This window comes from Leptodactylus fuscus, chromosome 5 (genome assembly GCF_031893055.1).
Source record: "Leptodactylus fuscus isolate aLepFus1 chromosome 5, aLepFus1.hap2, whole genome shotgun sequence".
In the NCBI taxonomy this organism is placed as follows: Eukaryota; Metazoa; Chordata; class Amphibia; order Anura; family Leptodactylidae; genus Leptodactylus; species Leptodactylus fuscus.
This window is the reverse complement of record NC_134269.1, coordinates 164,624,325-164,643,628: the sequence shown is the minus strand read 5'-3', so window position 1 is coordinate 164,643,628 and position 19,304 is coordinate 164,624,325. Positions and strand designations below refer to the sequence as shown.

At 39.7% G+C, this 19,304-nt stretch overlaps 1 protein-coding gene across 2 annotated transcripts in view; it reads left to right on the top strand.

Annotated features, from left to right (window-relative positions):
• The window catches only part of HTR4 (5-hydroxytryptamine receptor 4), a 283,663-nt gene extending 265,841 nt beyond the window's left edge, over nucleotides 1-17,822 (top strand). For both annotated transcript variants that reach the window (XM_075274689.1, XM_075274690.1), the window contains one exon: nucleotides 16,550-17,822. In XM_075274689.1, coding sequence (XP_075130790.1) covers nucleotides 16,550-16,637 — 88 coding nt within the window. In that variant the 3' untranslated portion in view covers nucleotides 16,638-17,822. The remainder of the gene's footprint in view (nucleotides 1-16,549) is intronic.
• The last annotated feature ends 1,482 nt before the right edge of the window (nucleotides 17,823-19,304 follow it).

The window sequence follows — 19,304 nt, the reverse complement described above, 5'->3', positions numbered from 1 at the left end:
GTTGACAAAGTATAAGTGCTAAGAACAAAAGATAATCAGCGATTGATGTGAATGTAATGAGTAAGTTCAATGAATTACTGGCTGCGGCATAGGAGAAAATTTTGTGGGTCACTGGCTGCAGAAGGGGCAGTAGGAGATGAAAGATAAAATATATGACTGAGCACCATGAAGAGATATAGAGACTATTATGAGAGTGAAAATACCAGTCGCTTCTGCAATTTATCATAGACTGAAGTGAAACTCAGTCAAGGCTAACTTAAAGACATAGGTCTAAGGTCAGATGACAATCCTGGACAACCCCTTTAAGTTCATACACCAGCTAAATAAGAACTTTGTATAACAGCCTAGTACTAATTTACACACATCAATACATACAAGTACTTCTATACATTTTTCCTTCATGTTACTGAGGCAGCTGTTGTGTTCGCACAGAGGAATTTGCCACGGATTTGGGGCGTATTTCTCTAACGAATCTGGAGCAATGTCCTCCAAGAATCTGCCTCCCATTGTCTTCAGTGGGAGGCAGAGATCGCAGCAGGACGTGGAAAAAAGAAGCGTCCTACCTGATCGTGCCGCAGACTCTGCAGCCAATTCAGGTGCGGTGTCTGTGGCTTGAGACTCCCTGCTCATTTAGGCCCTTTCATTCGGGCCTAATCCGTAGCAGGATGCTGCGACTGAATGCTAATGCACTGCATCGGCATCCCATCGTGGCTAGATTGCAGCGAAAATGCCGATGGGGGAAAATGAAGAGGAATTCCCACGTGTGAACATACCTTAAGACAGCAAAAGTTAGGCAACATATTCTCCTCTAATTACTGTGAGCAGTATATTCCAGCTAGTCTCCCTCCACCAATTCAGGGAAAACTACAAATAGGCCAAGCAGAGGGAAACTGCTAAAAATGCTAAATATATGGAAGTCCTATAAACAGCCAGAAGGTCACTCCTTATGTACACACACAACATATCCTGAAAAGTCCCATAAAACAACTGGCTTGCATTAAAAGGGAGTCTACCACCTCTCACAAGTACTGTATATTCAAATGCTTCCACCACATTACCGAGCATATTACAGTGATAAACAACATATCTTTATTATAGACGTCACTTTTGCCGACTTGAAGAAAAAGAAATTTGATGTTTTATGTAAATGAGGCAGTTGGTGCACTGGGGGCCGGCCTTCTGTCCTGGAAGCACTGCTATTGCTGCTCAAATAGGATGGGTGCTGTCATAGATGTCAAATTAAAAAAAAAAAATAAAATAAAATTAACAAATATAAAAAAATGTTTGTTGCAGCACAAAAAACATGATTTTTATTTCTTTAAAAAAAAAAAGTTTTACCAAATAAAAGTCAATAAACCAGTAAAAAGTTGTGTTACATACAATAGAGTTTCGCACAGGGCGAAAGCCAAGAATGAAACTTGTCGCAGTAATTGACATGCTGTGGGTTTATAACAGAGGTCCTTTACGCTGCAGGGGAATGGGATTTCTCTCTGCGTCTCCCCAGTCTTAGGGTTTAATAAGCCGCTACCTATTTTTTGGTTTCATAATGTTTTTTGTATTGTTTTTCCATGGGACTGCTACAAATGCATTTTATTCACCAAAGCATTTGCACATTTTTAATGTTGTAAATTGTTGCAGGGGAGAAAAGTGTGTTGTTAACCCGACCAATACTTGATGTGTTTCTATAAAATGTGTGGTGTGTCACTAGGAGAAATGCTGAATCCTACTGTATGTGTTTAATTGTATTGTGCATGTAATGGTTTATCAATGGTGTGGATATTGTGATTTTCCTAACCATCATCTAGGGTACCTTCCCAACCTACTGTGGTACAGATGGCAGCGCCATTTTCTGAGCTATAACACTATCAATGTCATAGCTCTTTGAATGGTACTACCATATGTGCTGACAAATCAGCGTGTGGCGTATGCGAACGTCATTCACTCCAGAGGAGATGTCGCCTTCGTCGGAGATTGGTAATGATAATGACTTCTTTCATTACATATTGCCACTTGTATCATGTTGAAATCACACTTTTCATCTTCTTCAGTTCAGCTTTTCTTTTCTCATGTTGTACATGCCCTATCAACATTCACCAGGTAGGTTAGCTAAATGCGACAATAAAGGAAGCGGCTTAGGAGACATTGCTCTCTGTTGAGAAAGCTTTTGAAGCTCTGCTTTTCTTGATCAGCTGCCAACTAAACCGATGAAGAATCCTGTATAGCTCTTAAATCTTATTTAAAAGAAAAAATGATATATCCTGGCTTATGGAAAAGCTGTGAACTCTACAAAACATACTTCAGTAGAATCACCGATAGATCTGTCCATATGAAAGCGGCACATTGAGGGCTTGAAGGCAAACTCGTAGGTTCAGTAGGTAAAGAATACATTTGCATAGACGTCTTGACTATAACATTCTCCTGCTGAAGATTTTAAGGAATGTTTAAGGTATATGTAAATGTGAAATCCTGCATAGTATATACATACATTTAAGTGGCGTCTTTTTATATTAGCTTCAAGCCACGACAGCTTTCTATAATCTAACGCTGTCAGGTTAGGATCTTTGCTCACTGTGAATATATTAGGACCTTCATATGCGTTTTTTTCCATAGGGAAACATGAGAAATTGGAATGTTTTTAAAGGGCCAGACTTATATAGTTAACTGAGTTCTACCCGATACTTATATAGTGGACACAGTATGTATTCTATCCCTTCATAAAAAACAGTAAATTAAACATTACAATGATTCAATGAAAATGTGGCGGACCTAGTTACATCATTATTTGATGATGAGATGATGAACATTAATGAACTTGTGATTAAGTTTAGAAAATTGTAATGCTAGTTTTTTAAACACTTCAAAAATTTACATCCTGACATAAAATAGCAAGTTTTTCAAAGACCAGCATCCCTTTAACTTAAAGGGATTCTATAATTAAAAAATATGTTTTTAGCTAAAAGCACGTAGAATTGCCTTTATAAAGGCTATTCATCTCTTACCTTTATCTTGAGGGTCCGCGCCACTGTTTTTGAAATTTTATTTGTTCTTTATTGCGCTCAGAAAGCACAGGGGACGTTCCCCGTGTGCACTGAGCACAGTGTTGTCAACCACTCAGCGCCACCTTTCTTCTGCTCCATCGGCCATTTTCCTCCTCTTCTTACAGGAGACCACCACAAAATGACCAATGGAACAGCCGACTGCGTATGTCCGTCGGCCATTTTGAGGTGGTCTTTTGTAAGAGGAGGAGGAGAATGGCCAACAGAGCAAAACAAAGGCGGCGCTGGATGGATGACAAAGCTGTGCTCAGAGCATAGCAGGAATGCCCCCTGTGCTTTTTGAGTACAGGGGGAACGTACCTGTACAGCGATCTCACATGGGCTGGTCAGAGATAGTTAGAGGGACAGATGTGGCCCATGGGCTATACAATGCACAGGTCTGTTCATATGTTTGTAGTGATACATATTATGGAACTCTACAGAGCAAGTATGCTGACACTTCACGCCAAAGAAAAGCCATCAACTACATCCAGTAGTCACATAGTGCTACCAAACAGAAGTCTAGCTGTAACCCCTGGTTGATAGGCATGGACACCTCCAGAACCAATGAAAAACATAGATGGTGGCTTTAGCACTGAAGGCTCAGAGAAATTGGAATTGTCAGCCACAGGCTAGATCACATACAGTATGTTGTTATATACAGTACAATTACTTACAGAATCTAATTGAGAGCAAATCAGAATGTGATGATTACAACATAAGGGAATAACTTGACAGCATTTTGGCTGTTTGCATAGTAAGAATGTTATGTAGGTGTAAACGTACGATTAGATAATTATACAGAATGCCAAGATCCGAAATCCAACCTGCCACTGTGGATTTCTACCCTTCCTATTCATTTTCTTAATTGAATCACCTTATATTTTTGTAATTAATGCTTTTCTGAGGAATGCATCTGCCAGCAATCCAGGATGTGTGGGCAGCAGTAATGTGTTGCTACTGTAGTTTTATGTGCTTATTGTTCTGAGTGCAATGTACAGGCAGCTAATTACTATCCATAGGTAATTACAGCACAGCCCCTATGTAGTTGTGTGCTGCCACCGAATACCTTGTTCAGCTAGCATAATGTATAGGAGGTCGGGTTCTGAAGACCTGTGTCTATATTATGTCATGTTCTATAGTCGGAAGTTACACTTTAGTAATGCAGAGCTTTTAGGGAGCCTTCGCACGGAGTGATGCCGGGCTCAATGTGTGCTTATTTTTACTGGTGTAGAAATGCGAGGGTAGCATTTACGTCGCATTTTTTACTATGAGCGTATACGCATCATCTTCGGCCGCATTTTTTGCTCGCGTAAACGTTTATATGAGCAAACAACGCGTCTGAAAACGCCGCGTATACGCTCATAGTAAAAAATGCCGCGTAAACACGACATAAACGCTACCCTCGCTTTTCTACGTCAGTAAAAATAAGCACACATTGAACCTGGCGTTACACCGTGTGAAGGCTCCCTTAGAAATGAAAATTCCAGGATAGGTTCTATAATATCCAACACAAAGGATGTTGTTATTGACAAACTCCTCAGGGCTCAGTCACATCTGCAGGTTTCTGTTTCCTGCCCAAAACAGAGGCAGGAGACGGAAACCTGATGGAATGTTTCAAGCCCATTCATTTTAATTGAGTGGCGGTGAGCGTTTTATGCTCTCCGCCGCAAAACCGTTTTTTTTTTTTTTTAAATCGGACACAGAATCGGACATGCAGTACTCTGAGTCCAATTTTAATAAAACGCTCACCACCGCACCTGGTCTTACAGGTTTCCGTCTTCTGCATGCAGAAGACAGAAACCACAGAACAGACTACCGAACGCTAGTGTGAACGTAGCGTCACACGGCAGGGCTGACCATTAAGTTCACCACATGTTCACATGTAATAAGTAGGTTGAATTCATAACATGCTTTATTAGTTTACAAATACACATTTTGTGACTGACGCTAGGTTCACACTAGCATTCGGTTTTCCATTCTTCACGTTTGCTTGGGGACCTGAACAATAGAAACCTGTGGACCCCATAGAGTATAATTGAGTCCGTTGGGTTTCTGCCTGGTTTTCAGCTTGCAGGACTTTACTCTCTACAATTTTTAAGTGGATTCGGAGGCAGAAACCCCAAAAGTACAGCAGGTTTATTACATAATTATTGTTACAAATACTAAAATAAAAGGTTCTGTCCAATGGGAATCTAGTAATTGTAACTGTTATTATAGGTAATTTCATGTTTGGCAATGATATCTCTGTACTAACAATTTTCCATATATATGCACTATATGAAGAAAAGTATTTGTATTGTTTTTTTATTATGCAAAAGTACTATAAAGTAAAATGAAATACTATATTGTACTTATTTGGCACCATATGGGTTTTGGAATGCGAGCATGACAAAAATATTAATTATTTGGCTATTAACTGATAAACAAGTCTGGTCATTGATGAGTTAAAATTTCCCAGGGCAGTACTTTTCTTGTGTATGTGTCTCTATAGACATTGTAGGAAGATTTGCAACTGCAATGAATGAAAGTTAAGGGACAGAGAAGTGTCCATAAACAAGTGCGGTCCACTCCAACATGGTAAAACCACATGAGGACAAAACCCCACCTGCATAGAGCTGCCAGTGATCACAAGTTTATGTAGGAATTTGGTATTGAAAAAAAAAAAGCTTCCCATTGACTTCAATGGGTTCCCTTTCCTGTTAGCAGAAAGAGAAACCCATTGAAGTCAATGGGAGGCTTTTTTTTCAGTGCTGAAATTCCACACCAAATTCCTCACCATTTTCCTCCATGTGAATGGACCCTTAACCTATGCAACCTTGCAATGGATGGCGGCCACATACGGACAGTGTTTCGACCACATATTGCCAGTATGTGAGAGTGGACACAAAACTCGTGCAAGGAGTAGTAGGGTAGCTAGCCTTCTGTATTGTTGGTCTTACCTTATCGGTGCCTTCACCAGTAAAAAACTGTCCTGTGTCATTAAGAGTTGTCACATGTTGGATTCTTTTTTTCTGCATTTTTCAAAATAATTTTTAATCCGATAACTGTTGCAGTTTACTCACTGGTTACAAGGCAGACCAACAGCCCACTCCTGTATGACTTCTGTCCATGCAGTCTCCTACGGCCCTCCCCTAGTAAAAATACTAAGGGTTCTGTTAGGTGCTTGCTTCTGCTGATAAACAGTATTAAGAGGGTCAGAGTAGCACATCGGAGGATAGCTTATGCTACAGTCCTTGCTTATGGATGCGCAGAGACACTTGTAAGTACTGACAGCTACAAGACTTGAAGTGTGGGACATTACAATATATCCCATCAGATAGAAAATGCCTCTTCGTGCTCTTATTAGGCTTTTTTCCTCCTTCCCCTTCCTCTGATAATCTGCGTTTCACTCTGAAAAGCTCAGCTATATCCATCATGAGTTGGACTACAAGTCACATTTCTCATAGTACTGAAGTTTTTAGAAGTCTTTGGAGTGGGGAGTGAGCAGGAAGTGCAGAAAATATAAGAACAAATATACGGTAAGCTTCTGCTTAGCTGCAGCATCAGACTTAGCCTAACACAAGCAAAACTATTTATTCACATTAGTTAGTACCATGGGTGAAAGTGACAGTTGCAGAGCTGCAACTTCTACCAACCAGTTGAGAGATTAATGCAAACTACAGATAGAGCCTGCAGATAGATACTTAAAGGGGTTGGCCACTTTCAGAGCAATATTGACAAACAAATGTACAATAAAAAGAATATACAATTTTCCAATATGCTTTCTGTATCAATTCCTCATGGTTTTCCAGATTTCGGCTTGCTGTCATTCATTCTGTTACTTCTAGTGGATAAAACTCTGCCCATGGTCATGTGATTTACGCTCCATGGTCATGTGATTTACACTCCATGGTCATGTGATTTACGCTCCATGGTCATGTGATGAGCACACAGGTGTCGCTCGTTCTAGTCACAGCACAGTAATCAGACATCTGCCTGGTAATCAGCTGTGCACCGGTGTGCTCATCAGATGACCATGGACCGTAAATCACATGACCATGGACCGTAAATCACATGACCATGGACCGTAAATCACATGACCATGGGCAGAGTTTTATCCTTTAGAAGTAACAGACAGCAAGCAGAGATCTAGGAAACCGTGAGGAATTGATACAGAAAGTATATTGGAAAATTGTATATCTTTTTATTGTACATTTCTTTGTCAGTATTTGTCTGAAAGTGGCCAACCCCTTTAACACTTCTTCTGTTTTAAAAAGTGAATGATACAGACACACCTTGTACATATACAGCAAATACATGTAAATATTTTTAATTTGGCTTTTAATACGTGTCTAATGAATTACCCCTGACATTCTGCGTTCTGCACATGATGTACACGCACGTACGTACTGTATTTTATAGTGCTGAAAAAGGTGCTATCATGAATAACGTATTCGGGGTCCGACACCGTGAAATACGTTATATACGATTAACGTATTCGCCTTATAACGTATTTATTTTCCCGGTCCCGACGATACGTTATAATGAGAGTCGACTGTATCTGTTGTTTGCTTTTTTTTTTCATTTCACACGGCCGTGTACCAAATGATGTCATTGCCTTACTATTACAGTGTATTTTTAGCAGACTGTTCTGACTTTAATTACAACTAGTATGTTTAGATGAATTCATGAGTGAACTGCAGTGAGTCAGACTGGAGGGGATTTAAGAGGCTTAAGAGCGATTTACACTGCCATTCTACTTACTTATCCAATGATGATGAGCCCTTTAAGAAATATAATTCAATCACTGGTCTTTCCTGGTCTTTTTTAATATGAAAAATCATATGTGATTTTATTGGATTTAAATTTATGTAAACAGATGGCCCTCCATTTGCATAGATCAATGAAAAAAAAAAAAACCCTGATGTTTCTGTACATTTTTTTTCACAGTATCATGAGTTTGGTATTCTATGTTTTTTTGTGTTTGTTATTCTGTATTGCCTAGTGACAATCCTAAATAATAATTCTGGAACAACTTTTATTGTAACTGTACTTTGCTGTTATTTTTTTATGGAAATTTAGTAGAATTTATTAGTCTTTTGAAAATGGGAGTGTTCTGACAGTCTGACATTTCCAGCCCTGATTTGGACTCTGTCAGACTTTGTAGGGACACACCGCTTCCTCCTTCAACAAGGAAAGCTCAGATTTTAGATAATTCAGAAATGTATGCAAAAAATAAGAGAAACAGCACAGTGACTAACTATAAGGAAAGAGGATACAAGATGATTATTTCATGAAAAATACATTTATTAAAGTGTCAGGAGTAGGGCTGAGCGATCAGAAAAGATCGGATCCCAATTGACGATCGGGTTGTGATCACCCCTAAAAAAAAAGATCGGGAACGGAATTCCGATCCCGATCGCTCAACCCTTACTTGCAACTTAACTGTAACTTACCTGCACAGAACCACTGCCGCTCCCCGGTGCTCCAGGCCATTGTTCTGTCCTCCTTTCTCATTCAGATCCCGGAAGAGTGCAGTCAATGAGAGAGGAGAGAAACGGATAGAGAACAACAGCCCAGAGTTCTGGGGAGCAGTGTATACATCGGGAGGGGAGGCAGCAGCGGTTCTGTGCAGCAGGGAGGACTAAGTAGCAGGCAGATTTTTTAATTACTACACAGCGTGGAGTCCAAAAATTGAAGCCTTCAATTTTTGCACTCCACACTGTGTAGTGACTAGAATCATTTTTAAAATCCAATTTTCGATCATTAAAAAATCCCATTGACTTGCATTAGGATCAGAATTGGGATCAGGATTGGATGGAAAATTATCGGAAATTGGATTTTAAAAACAATCCTGAAATCTCAAGATCTGCTCAACCTTAGTCAGGAGGGGAAACATTTTCACTTTAACTATAGTTGTTAATGACATGGAAATTTTCTACTCAGTCCCTGATTGGTCCATTAGGTTTCACAAACCACTTAGTCACTTTCTTCTTTTTAATGTAAAGTAAGTAACTAGTCAGGAGTCTTATTTTTCAAGCAGTGGCTGCTTTTGTATTACACTCATTTGACCCAACCTGGACTGCAATTAGTTAATTATGTAACTTGTCCTTGGTTATGATGATTAAAACTCAGGCCTAGTTCACCCACACCATAGACTATAATGGGGTCCATGGGATTTCCGCTAGGTGTCCACATGAATCATGTGGAGAGAAAAGTACTGCAAGCAGCTTTTTTCTCTCCGCATGTTTCATGCAGAAATCACACGGACCCTATTATAGTCTATGGAGTTCATGTGGTTTCTTAGCTAACTGCTTTTTTAATGCATGTAGGTTTCCATTCGGGGAATCCCCAAGCGGACTTCCCAAATGGAATACAGAACAAAGATGTGCCTTAGTTAATTAAACTTGGTTATACCCAGAGGGATAAATAGTTATTGAAAGGGTTGCCCAGGGAGTTAAGATTAGCCTACCTCATTTGGTAGGCTCTTGATGATGCCCCCCCCCCCCCCCACAACTCCTGCTGACTTGTCCATCAGCTCATTTCAATAGTTGAAAACACCTGCCCCCCAAATACAGCAGGCAACCAGCATTGGCTGAATTAACCCACTGTATTTGATTATGATCTCTAACCATGAAAAAATACTTAGCTCAAACCACACACTACTTAATAATTTTAACATATCTCAAGAGTTCCAACCATGTAATGATACCAGCCTACAACTGCCCTGATTCCAATTGTCACTTCAGATGGTCAGTAACTGAATGGAAACCATCTCTTCTTGGTACCTCTGGTGGTGGTGGGTACTGGGATTATAGTGAGGGATTTGTGTCAGCCTTTTTCCTGGTGAACACGGAGACTGAGCTTTAATTTAGGATGTCACTAAAAATGAAAATTTACTATAAAGCAAGATTTAACACAAAACCAACAAACTAAACAATGGTTGGTGAACATTTTATGTATAGTATGTAATGATGGCAATGGGTCCAATTCTTTTCATTGGTCTCTTTTCGCACAAAAATCCTGATCCTTCTACGGGGAGGTTGCGTAAGTAATGCTTAAGTGAGTGGCCTTAAAGCAGTTATCTAGGTATATTTTTTATATTTTAAATATACTGGGTGCTCCAGAGTCCTCTCAGCACAGTCTAGTCCTTCTACTCTGGCGTTTTTCAATGTGAAACTGCTCATTGGTTGTAATATTACAAATCCCTTCAGCAGAAGCTGCTGATTAGCCTCAGCAGTCACATGTGGCAGGGATTCCTGCCAGATCATAACGGGCAGGAACAACCCCTGTAAGTCAAACTGGCACAGGTGGGAGAGTGTCACAACCCACTGTCCACACAGAATATAGTATATGTAATGTATGTAAAGGGATCATGCACATACAATTTGGAATACTAAAAGTAGCTACTTATGGATATAGTTTTTATATTGGTTACTCACAACTCATCCCTATTTACCTGTGATACGGGCCTGTTAGTATTGTATTTTTCTGTGCATAGCAGATGTTCTGCTTCAAATATCTTTGGCAATATGTAAAGGAAGTTCATTTCGACATGACAGTAATTAACATGTTGAATACAACTGTGACACAGTAATGAAAAACAAATATGTTTATTGCTTTCTGTCAAATGTTTCTTCAGAAAGATTAAAAATGGCAAATTCAATTCCGCAGTACACCTAACATCAACATCCAAGAGAGTGGGAAGAAGGACTTCAGAATTTCTGATGGAAACAGGGGGCCAAATCAAAATGAAAACAAAAAAACAAGTTAATGGGAGGAAAATAATATTCTGCAGCTTCCAAAATATTCAATGAAAAAAAAAAAAATGCAAACAACCACATGACCTTAAGGCTGGTTGCACACGATTGTGCTTCTGCAGCCCCCATTCATCAATGAGTAGGAGCTGCAGAACCCCGCCTGCAAAACCGGACAGGAATAGGACTGGTCTTGAGTTTTGCGGTCTGGACTGTTTGTCCACATACAGGACCATGTAATTCACAGTTGTCTACGTGGGCCGACAGAAATGAATAGGTCAGTGTGCTATCCAGGAAAAAAACTGCACTGCACACTGACACATGCCATGGTTGTCTGCAAGTGGCCTTAAGTGGACCTGTCAACAGGATGTTACTATTCCCCCCATCAAAAAGGGGTGGCTTCTAAACCTGATTGAGCTGTACTAAAATCAGAAATGGACTTCAGGTCAGTTGAACCGCATTCATGCCGATTAATCCATCAGATACACAGATCCTTTCCTTGGCCCAAACTAGGGCATACAAAACTAGCCTAACCATATCAGCAATGATTAGGCCAGATCATCAACCTTTATATCACCCTAGACAATATATTTCTTTAGTCTTTTGTTTTGCCAATGTGACAGCAGGTAGTGCCAACTATACACCAGATGTTACTGGGACCCCTAATGGCTACTCGGTCCATTTAAGTAACTTTGAAGAGAAGGGAATACTTGATATTTAGGGGTATGTTTTCCAAAAGTGACAGGTAGTGCGGTTTTTCCTAGACTCCTTAATGACTTGGTTATATATAAAATATATATTTTATGGTCATCTATTATTTGTTGCCACTTTTGGAATAAGACATGGAAGGAATGCTGGGTACCGATGGATTTTGGATAGAGTAGAATCACCGAAGAGATGAGTGGGGAGATACCATGGAGTAAGTATATAATTGTGCACATAATTCTCATACCATTTGTTGGCTAATGTATGTTTACAATTGTTTCAACTCAGGATTTACATTAACAATTACAGCCTAAAATTAAAATTGTATCTAACCTTTTGTTTGATTAATACCGGTAGAAAAAATTTAGTTCACTTCTATAAATTATAGGTGTTTAGATAAAATGTTCACTTTTAATCGGTCGCTTAAACTAACATTTCACATTAGGAAATGTTATATCAAGGAACAGTGTAAATGTTTACCAGAATGATAAAGACCAGAAGTAACCAAAGTAGTCTGTAAATCTGTACAGTCACTAACATTCAGGAATAATGGTAGGAGACATACATAGGAGTGATCATGTGACCCAAATCTTTTAAACTTTGTGGAAGATTTGGTAGGCCCAGGCTATATGTACCATGGCTTTACATGGATATATTAAATTGTTTGCAGGCATTTGGCATTAGGCTATTTTATGTATATTTTTGTAGTTCTGTAGGATGACAATAGTATCCACATTTTTTTTTTGCTAAAAGGACACGTTTGTATTGAAAGGGTATATTACAGCACGTGTCTGTATGCAATCTCTCTAGAACTCGGATGTATATGTCAGATGTAGACCAAAACTCCTGTGTGAGTATAGCTTAATAAAACCTTACATCCATAGATGCACACCGTGAAGTGTTGGCAGATGTACAGCATAAGGCTAAGGCCCCATGGGCTGTAATCACAGCGCTAAAGCGCTGCGGAAAGAACCGCTGTGTGAACGCATTGCGATTCTTTCCGCAGCGCTTTTAAGAGAAAGTTCATGGAGTTTTCCTCTGCGGACTTTCTCTTAACATTATATCTATGGGAAAGCCGCTGGCGTTTCTGTAGATATAATTGACGTGCTGCGATTTGCAAAGCCGTAATGGCTTTGCAAATCGCAGTGTGTCCGCGCTGCGATTTCTTCCTCAAAGTGGGTATGGGATTCCCATGAATCCCATCCCCTTTGCTTGCACAGTAAAACGTCACAATTTGGACTAAGGGACATAAAAGAGTGCGGAGGAGGGGGCCGGTCGAGGTCTTCGGTGTCGGTTGTGGGGGGGGGGGGGGGCCCATGTCAAAAGTTCACCACGGGGCCCCGCCATTCCTAGTTACGCCACTGGATAGACAATCAGACTCCATGCACTTCAGTAATGGGTGGTCCTGCGATATCAGTTTGTGTCTTTTACTTCTTTGTGCTATTACTCTATGACTGCGGTCCCCAACCTTTTTAATACCAAGGACCACTTTCAGGTAGGCCAATATTCCCAGCAGTCAGGGGGCAAAGTTTTCAGTGGCAGTGCAGGGTTGACTGGATTAGACGGCTCATAAGAAAAGGGAGTTCTCGCTTTCATAATGCATAACTTATAGGTGGTATTGAAAGCTCCATTAATAAAAGTATGGGTGGGACGTGGGCTCTCTTCATATCACCCCTAATTATGTTTAGGTAGGGCAGGGGGGGACCATTACCCAGGGACACTTACCAGGTCACTAATGCAGCTCCCGGGATTTCTTCTGACATACAAAATTTGTGCATATTCTATTCTGCTCCCTGGGCCCCAGGTACACCATAGCAAAAGTTCCAGTAGCAGAATACAAGATGTACACATCCTGTGTGTTGGAAGAGATCCCGGGAGCTGCATGAGGTGACCTGATAAGTGGAAAGTGATCTGCTGGTGTAGCCGACATCAGCAGGTCACCTTCAATGGTCCTTTGAATACTACTATGTGTCAGCTAATGTTCGTGTAATATGCAGTATACGAGCATTAGCTAACCCACGGTAATACTACAAAGGTCCACGTGATCCACGACCCAGTTATTGGGAATAATGCATAATAATAGATCTTAAAGTTGATCAATGCAGATCAGAATTGTCATAGACTGAAAGATGACAACTTATGACAGTTCCTCACGTATATAGAGCTCTTCAGTACATCCCATACTATTGCCAGTGTATATCTATGGAGATGGCATGACCGTGCGATTGATTTTATGGACCAATTTGCAGTAGGTGTGGCTGAAACACCTGAACTCAATAAGAGGGGTGTAATATAATGGAGCTGTAATATTTGTGGTAACAAGTATACATTGCTAAGGTAAAACGCTTTTCTTCTGTGATAGTGAAGTCTTCTAATCCTTACAAAGTCATCAGTTTTCACTTTGTGCTTTCTGTTACAATTTCCACAAGTTGCCTTTTGCTCTTTCCACTAAAAGAGCTACAGTATGTTCAGCTCCTCTAATTCCTGTGAGATTTCTGAAGTTGTATGCGGGGATTTCAATCAGCGACTGCAGCCAAATAATGCAATTATAATGAAAAGCTAATCATCTTGAGAGCCAATTAACTACTTTCAGCACGACTTGGTGTAATCTGCACTGACACGGTGTCCTATTCCACGATGTTCTTAAACACATTTCCTTAAAAATCATGTTGTACAATCGACTAGAACATCGCAATGAGGAGATTTATGGAAGCAGCTCAAAGAATATTGTCTTTGTTGCCCATGAAAACCAACCACAAAGCTGCTTTTATTTCAGTGTTCTCTACAAAATGAGATCGGAACTGTGATTGGTGCAATGGGAAAAAAGATTTTACTTTCGATGGTTTTAATAAAAGTGCCATTGTTTGCAGAGTGAGCCAAGTATTCAGCAGGTAAAAGTGCGATGAAATGAGGTGAACTTGAATTACAATTGCTCGTATACAGGTATAACAAGGTTAACCCAAGCTTCTGCAGTTGGTTAAACTGCTATCACATGATATCTTATCACAGAAGACAACAAAAACATTTTTATTGACTTTTATTGTAATCTGTGATTACACTGCAGCAGATTAACCAATTGCAAATGTTTGGGTTAACTCTACTACATCTGTATATATATATATATATATATATATATATATATATATATATATATATATATATACTGTATATATATACTGTATAGAGCCAACAGATTTGCCAAGGAGATCAGGGAAGAAAAGCTGCTAGCACCACACTAGAGCAGAGGGCCCATATCTTAGTCAATATAGGACTACTGACAATGGAGACTGGAAACTGCAATCTGCCTTTGAGGTGCCAAACATATATGCCAACAAACCCAACTTTGCCAGGACAATCTCAGTAACCAGCCCACACAGCTTACACCATATTATAACCAGCCCACACAACCTTACACCATAATGGGAATTCTTAGAGATTTTGCAGGTAAGCCTCAAACTTTAGATTTTGGCCTATGAAATATCAGCAAGTATCGTCCATCAAGGTTAATAGTCAACAATGAAGGAGGAAAATCGAAAAGGGGAGCCATGTCGAGGACTATGATTTGAGGCATAAGTGCTAGTGACCATGAGATGGGGAGACAGACTGGTAACTACAACTAGGAAAGAGCGAGGGGTACCAAGATATAGAGGGGCACCATGCTGGGGACCAAGAACGATGAGTCAGGAAATATGTAGGTCACCAGGGAGTAAGAAAGAGTTGCAGTCTCCTGACGTTATGTGCATGGTTGTTTTATATTAGTCCCAGTCTAGACCTATGTCTCTGTAATACCCTAATATAATACTAATATATGCTTTTTGCTGATCCCATTAGACACTGTATCCTGCATTCTGTATACTTTTCTTTGAGAGGACCACCCCTGTAAAAGACCATTTTTTAATGGTCTGCTCATAGAGGTTTCACTGTGTGTGTATATATATCTATATACACGAATTAATGATAACATATAATCTACTACTGCCCGTTTATATAAATAAATAAATCGGTAAATTATATACTATGGTGGGTACGTTTGGTTCACATGATTTGAAGTTTCTGATAAAAGAATGTAATTTGATGAGAAATGCTGAATGTTTAGGATCTGAGATTGCAAATGTAAAACGTTTGGTGGTGTCCACTGGTTCGCACAAACTTCTAGACACTGACATGGGCAAATTTATCAATAACGTGCTAAGAAAGTAATCAAATATAGCAAGAATTGCTAAAAATTTCATGAAATGTGTAACAGAAGTTAGTACACATAACATAATTGTGACTGCGAAAAAGGGAGTCTGTCAGCAGTAAATCCATCAGAAACCAAATCACCGTACCTCATATACGTGATTCTACACTTTCTACTGCAATGCACAACACAACCAGTAGATGGCCACACATAGACAGATTGATGGGATGTTACTTTGTGACACAAGTGTGTGAAATAATATTGTCTTGAAATGTTAATTATCTTGATTTTTGGAATGTACAGCTAAGGGCTCGTTCACATCTGCGCCCCGGGTCTCCACTTTCAGGTTTCTGTTTCCTGCCCGAAACTGGGCAGGAGACGGAAACCTGCTGGCATTTTTCAAACCCATTCATTTGAATGGGTTTGAAAAGTGTCCGGCCGTGAGCGTTTTATGCTCTCCCCGGCGAAACCGGGTTTTTTTAAACCAGACACAGAGTCGGACATGCAGGACTTTGTGTCTGGTTTAAAAAAAAACTGTTTCGCCGCGGAGAGCACAAAACGCTCACCGGCGCTCACGGCCGGACTTGGCATGACAGGTTTGTCTTCTGCATGCAGAAGACGGAAACTGAAAGCGGAGACCCGAACGATGGTGTGAACCCAGCTCAGAGGAAATGTGCCAATTGGGTACATCAAATTTAACATTTGCACTAGTTTACCTTTACTTTTTCAAATAGTGTCAAGGGAATTCCATGCTCATAGCTGTGTACATGCAGCTGGTACAGAGGCACATAGAGTCCTTAGGGCTCTACTGTCTTAGAAATTTGGCACATCATATGCATTATTTATGAATAAACGTTACCACAATATTAATTGTTATATTTTCCTAACAGGTACACAGTTCTGTATAATGGACATCATCAGGAAAATGAGAAACTTCCTATCCACAATGATCCAGAGTCACAGGAATCCTGTTTGTAGCCAACTCCTATCATCCAGTGTGCTGGATCCGAGATCAGAAGCCAATTGTGGCACAAAGAAGCTGTTGGCAACCATAATGATTCCAAGGGCGACAGAGAAATAAATGCAAATGCAGTATGCGTACCTGCTCCAACAACATCTCTTCCTGCACTGCTCTACTGTGGGTTCTCCTGATATATGGGAATGAGACCATTCGCATAGTTGCTCTATGGATTTCTATTTCAGTGGTCACCACTTAAGTACAGCTTTAGAATTTAAAGATCATAAGGCATTTCAAACCAGGTGAACCTGAAAACCTAAAGAAAAAAAAAATAACCAAAGACTGGATCAGCATGGCAGGCTTCGTTTTCCTCAGCAAAAGTGTGTATATGAGTGTGTGTATACATATTCTATTACACATGCACACATATATACTGCCCCCCAGTGCCTAACTGATGGAAATAATCGGACAGGCAGCAAACGTGTGGCGAATACAGAGACCCTGATGAAACGGGACTGAGGACATTGCTAACAGTATATCATATGATGTATCTGCATGTATGGTTTTGTTCAGAGTAACATAATTCACGTCCATGTAGGTGAGACATATCCCGCTCATGTATTCTCGTAATGCTTGGCTGCTCCGCAGCCTTGTAAAATCGAAGGATCTTCCAGAAGCTTTGGTGTATTGTTGTTGTTTCGCCACCAACTAATAGATGTTCTATGAAGGTCTGCTTAACATGCACAATATAATGTTGCTGCTAATAGTGATATATGTAGGAGGCTTGAGCTCTGTACCTGTATCTGATCAGGTATACAGTAAATGGTTTGCCATTGGATAATAATTCTGTATGTCAAAAAAGAGTACACTTTTTGGTTAAATGTGCGGTCAAAGTTCTTCAGCACTGTATTGGTCTGGCCCTCAAACGGTATAACAAAGTGTTATTGGACCCAATATCTTTCCTAGGATATCCTAATAAAAAAATCACGTTAATGATGTACAGTATTTATGAAGCAACAGACAATACAAACTAGAGGAGAGTGTTAGCAGGGGTGGGGTATATGACACTAGTAATTTTATAGATATCCAGCTTATACAGTAGTATGAGTCTCAAAAAACAAAGACATTTGGCAATCCATTAGTTATTTAGAAAGAAAAGTGTTGACCGATTACACTAGTTACTGAGTTATGGCATTTATAATCTAATGGTGGAATTATGAGAGGTCATCCGCATACAGCCACATGTACATCAAAGATCTGCATATACTATACGTTTGGTCTTCTATACTGTTTGGCACCCAATATGTCATGCCTCTCTGATTCTGTTTGTTTGAGTTTGTAGGTGGGAAAGATGACCTGATTTGTTTTTAAAATTTTTGGAAATGTTTGAATGAGCAAATCTGAACATTTTATGGATTGATGCATATGAGTAAACTAAAATGGCAGTCACCATGAAAAAGGCATGGAGAAATTAATCACATGACCTTAAAGGCCAGGGAGTCACAATTAAGGACAAAGCAAATCATGAGGGACTAAAGGTTTAAGGTCATTGAGGTTGGGTAAGCAACTCATAGGCAGTATTAAACACCTAGGGAAAAGGAGAAGATGTCCATTTTGTGGGGAGAGATTAGAGCTATAGGGTCTGTCAATCAGACAGTAAATAATACACAGATAATACAGTGAGGAGGTTCTTGGAATTAGGACTGGAGAAGGAGACTTAGGTTTGATTTCATTAATTTATAGATAGTGGACTGAATGAAAGAGTCTCTCATCACAAGTACAACACTGTTACACCAGTCAACGGGGCATAGATACTCTAAGTGCACTTTTACGGTACGTGTCTTGCAGGATTTGGCTATGTTTTTATTTGTTAAAAACCCAACGAAGTACTATACACTAGCGACATTACCTCTTTTTCTCTAAAAGTCACTCTTGTAAAAATTGGCGTATTATTAACGGATACATTTTACATACTTAAAAACTATAACACTCCCCCCTCCCCCAGGGATATCGAAGCTACTACACATTATCTAAACTAACACTAGTATGGTCAGTGTTCTTCTGTGTTATAATTAAGTTTTTACTACATTTTTTTCATTAAAAATTGGTCTGTTGTTTTCTTTGCCAAAAAACATCAACATGGATTGAATTTTTACCTATTTGAGTTTTTGTTGCATAAAAGTTCTTGAATAAAAAAAACAAACAAACATCTAGTAATGTAAGAAAAGGAAATGCCCCTGCCAATGATGGTGGCTAATACAGGTGAGATATGTTCAAGTTCTAGAAGTGACTATGTGGACATCTCCCATGTGGGAATATTTGCTACATCACCGTGTGCCAGATTTGCTGGTAAAAAGTATGGCATGATTATCCAGATGCAAGAAGCTTAGTAACTACTCCTTTCCGTCGGCATGTCACATGGGATACTATTACTTATTCTAAATCATATAGGATAAATTATATGGCAGTGGTGGGTATGGCAAGCAATGTCAGCATCCTACTTCCCCTTACATTTCTGTAGCCAGTCCACAACCACAACTAGTACATATTTATCATCATCACTGTCTGCTTATTCTATTCCTCCTTCTAATACTTATGCATAACTGTATGCAAACAAAAATACATACGGTCATCAATATGTCAGCTGAACTCGTACCTGACCAAGTTCCTGGTGGTACAGTCACTGC